Consider the following 3,252-nt stretch of genomic DNA (forward strand, 5'->3'; position numbering starts at 1 on the left):
AAGTAAAAGAAACAAAGGGAGAGGTAATTATATCATATTTGTGTTGATATTGAATTTAACCAGATTAAAATGATTCAGACTGCTGCCCCTGCGACCCGCCCCCGGATAAGCAGTGGAAAATGGATGGATGGATAAAATTATTTATCTAATAGGGAGAATGCCATTTAAAATAGTTCAGGAAACCGAAGTGCTGCACATAGAGTTTATAGCTATTCCTGATTTCCAACTCTTGGACCTTTGTGCAAACAAACAGAGTAAAAATGAGGATACATTCAAATACATACAAAACAATATGACACAGTTCTGGTTTGCTTTCATCCAGCATTTCACCTTTTTTTTTTTTGTAAAAGTCTAACATGAGTTTAATTTCAGGGGTTTAATGTGTTCCAGAGTTTACAGCCTTCGAGGGACATCGCAGATTGTTCAAATGGAGATCGAGCTTGTTGGATGCTACAGTTTCCATTCACCGTGCTTCTTGTGACCCTGTTTCCGTCCTGTCTTTGAACACATCTGGAGAGAGGTTCAGGGGCCATCTTGTTGAATCATTGTCTTTTCAGTATGTGAGCGGGGATGCCACAGCCTGGGTGTAAAGCAATGAAAGGTACCTTTGATTTTTGATGTTACCACTGCGTACAACCATCCGATGTACAGGGAGTAAAAAGCACTTTACTGTATGTCCTGTTAGAAATACAGTAGAGCTCATGTGATCTGCAGCATGTGTGTGAAACACTCAAAAAGTAAAGTTGCCTCACAAGGTTCATTTGTTGAGATAAAGTTTTCACAAGCAGGTCACAGAAGTTATCAGTTATCATAACATTGTCAGAGAGGACTTTGTGTCTTTTCTTGTGACACATATCACACATCAAGGTTCAGTACTCTTCGTGTCAGTTCTTTACGTTGGAAGAAGTGATTAAATGCTGATTAGCTTTGATGAACTCATCACCCGAGCAGCTTTATAAACCTCTGAGTCGCTGACAGAAGGCACCATTTGGTCCAAGAACCCGAAGAGTTGAGGTACGTCTCTGCCTGCTTACCTCTGCTGTTTCATTATTCTTTGCACAGCTGTGGAATCAGATGTAACTTCAGTGTCATGCAGTTATTATTTGAAGATTTAGAACGACATCTTTTATTGTGTTTTCTGCAACTTTCAATGTTTTCTGACTGATCCTTGAACCTTCTCCAGGTTGTTCTAGCTCATCTGCAGCCATGAAATTCTCCCTCGTCGCCGCTCTTGTTGTCGTGCTGGCTGTTGCCCATGGTAAGACACTTTTTCACAGATAGGAAAAACAAATATATACACTATGAATAATACATCATTAGATTAGCTTCATTTTATGCCAAACAATATCTCCTCTTTTTGTCATATTTGAGACTCTAAGCACAGCTCTGATTGTAATACAATTATTTTGAATACGCTGTATACAAAGAGCTTTTTTTAATTGTTACAAGTTTTGAAAAGTTCAGATCTTTTGACTCAGGAAAAACATGCAAGTTTTCAATCACCCTTAGAGGAACTTCAGCCTGCTGGTTTAAAAGCATCACCGTTCTTATTCGTAACCGTCCCCGGTCCCTGCAGTGTTTCATGTTTTATCCAATGAATGTGTACTTTCAGGATCTGAGGCCGGCTCATTGGTGAAGCGTGACGTCCAGGCTGATGTCGACAAGATCACACGTGTCATCAACGACATGTCTGCAAGCCTCACCGCCTCAGCTCAGGATCTGGTGGAGAAAGTGAAGGCCATGGATGTGACCAACACTGCTCAGTAAGTCACAGAAACCTCCTCCGTCTTTGTCTTCACTGCGTGATCACAACAGACACGAACTGTGATTCATTTAGTCTGCTCGTTATTAATCATGAAAAGACGGAAGCCTTTCCTTTGTCTTGTGTTTGTTGGGATTAAGTTATCAAGGTCAACTAATTAGCATGATATCATCACAGCTAACCCGTCCTCTGAACACATAGATCGAAGTTAATGTGTGTAAAATGTTAAGCTGACAAAAAAAGAGTAAAAAGACTGCAAAGACAATCATGCAAAGTCTAAACCCATGACATTTCTTGTTGTTCGATACAGTAAACGTGCACTCATTCTGCACTAAATGCATGCACGTTTTTCATACTGCAGGAACACAAACTTTACTTTTTGCCTCTATGCCCAAAAACATACAGAACAGAAGCTTTAAAAACAACTTTGTGTGTCATTGTCAGTCTCTTGTTAAGGGGAACATGATGTATTTATAACAGTTAATCCTTCGTAGAACGTAAGACTGAAAGTTAGTGACTGGTTCGGATGGTGAATGGGTTTTTATTTCAATCATTTTCTTATGAATGTGACCTGCTACCTGTATTTACCTGCATAATACAGAGGTTATTTAGCCTAGTTGGCCTGGTTTAGGAGCGATTAGCCGACAATCTCAGGTTTTTATTGTGATAGTAAATCTTTCACAGAAATGGTGAGACAGTCTGAGCTCCTTTTTAAAAAATGTCAGAGTCAGCAGCAGTGATTAAAAGAAGTTTCCCAATGTTGCTTCCTTGAACAGGACTTACGTGGAGGACAGCAAGGCCAAGCTCCAGCCTCTGGTGGAGAAGGTCCAGGCCGAGGCCGCTAAGCTACAGGAGCATGTAAAGCCTCTCATCGTCAACATCGAGGAGCAGATGAGGCCTCTGACCGACAACATCCAAGAACAGGTCAGACCTCTGACCGACATGGTGGAGAAGATCCTCCAGCAGGTCATGGACCAGACCAAGGCCCTGATGCCCCCCCAGTAAAAGCCTGCTGATGGTTTGTCCCAGCTGCAGAAACATCTGAGCGGCGCTCGTGCGAACACTGAACTCTGTCGTACTCCTCCTTCTCTGAGTCACCTGAGATCTAATGTTTGAATTTCATCATTAAAGGGGTTTGAAAGTCATCATTTTGAGCTGATTTATCTTTTATTTTGACACAGCTAGATTGTATATGCATACTGAGCAGAGAGGTTAATCAATACCAAGCTAAAGGTCAAGTAATAAAGTAGAAATGAAATCAATTGAGGCAGAATATGATGCACGTTACTTATCGAAAGTAAAAATTGATAGAAACATTACCTCTAACCTTTGGCTCGTCAATGTTTTCCATCATTTCTGAGTCAATATTCAGAAGCAAGCTGTCAGATAGGCTGGAGTCCAGCTCACAGCTGATGATGGAAGCATTGACTTCAGGATGATAATTAACCGCACACACGTTCAGAACGATAAGCAGAACTAATCTGTGAGTG

At 41.0% G+C, this 3,252-nt stretch overlaps 1 protein-coding gene across 1 annotated transcript; it reads left to right on the forward strand.

Annotated features, from left to right (window-relative positions):
- The first annotated feature begins 1,154 nt into the window (after positions 1 to 1,154).
- On the forward strand, positions 1,155 to 2,907 carry LOC306823335 (uncharacterized protein). Its single transcript, XM_079342794.1, has 3 exons — positions 1,155 to 1,258; positions 1,613 to 1,763; positions 2,539 to 2,907. Exons 1-3 carry the CDS (start codon positions 1,207 to 1,209, stop codon positions 2,765 to 2,767), a joined length of 432 nt encoding a protein of 143 aa, XP_079198920.1. The 5' UTR covers positions 1,155 to 1,206; the 3' UTR covers positions 2,768 to 2,907.
- Positions 2,908 to 3,252: the final 345 nt, after the last annotated feature.

This window comes from Symphodus melops (assembly GCF_947650265.1).
Source record: "Symphodus melops genome assembly, chromosome: 5".
NCBI classification, from domain to species: domain Eukaryota; kingdom Metazoa; phylum Chordata; class Actinopteri; order Labriformes; family Labridae; genus Symphodus; species Symphodus melops.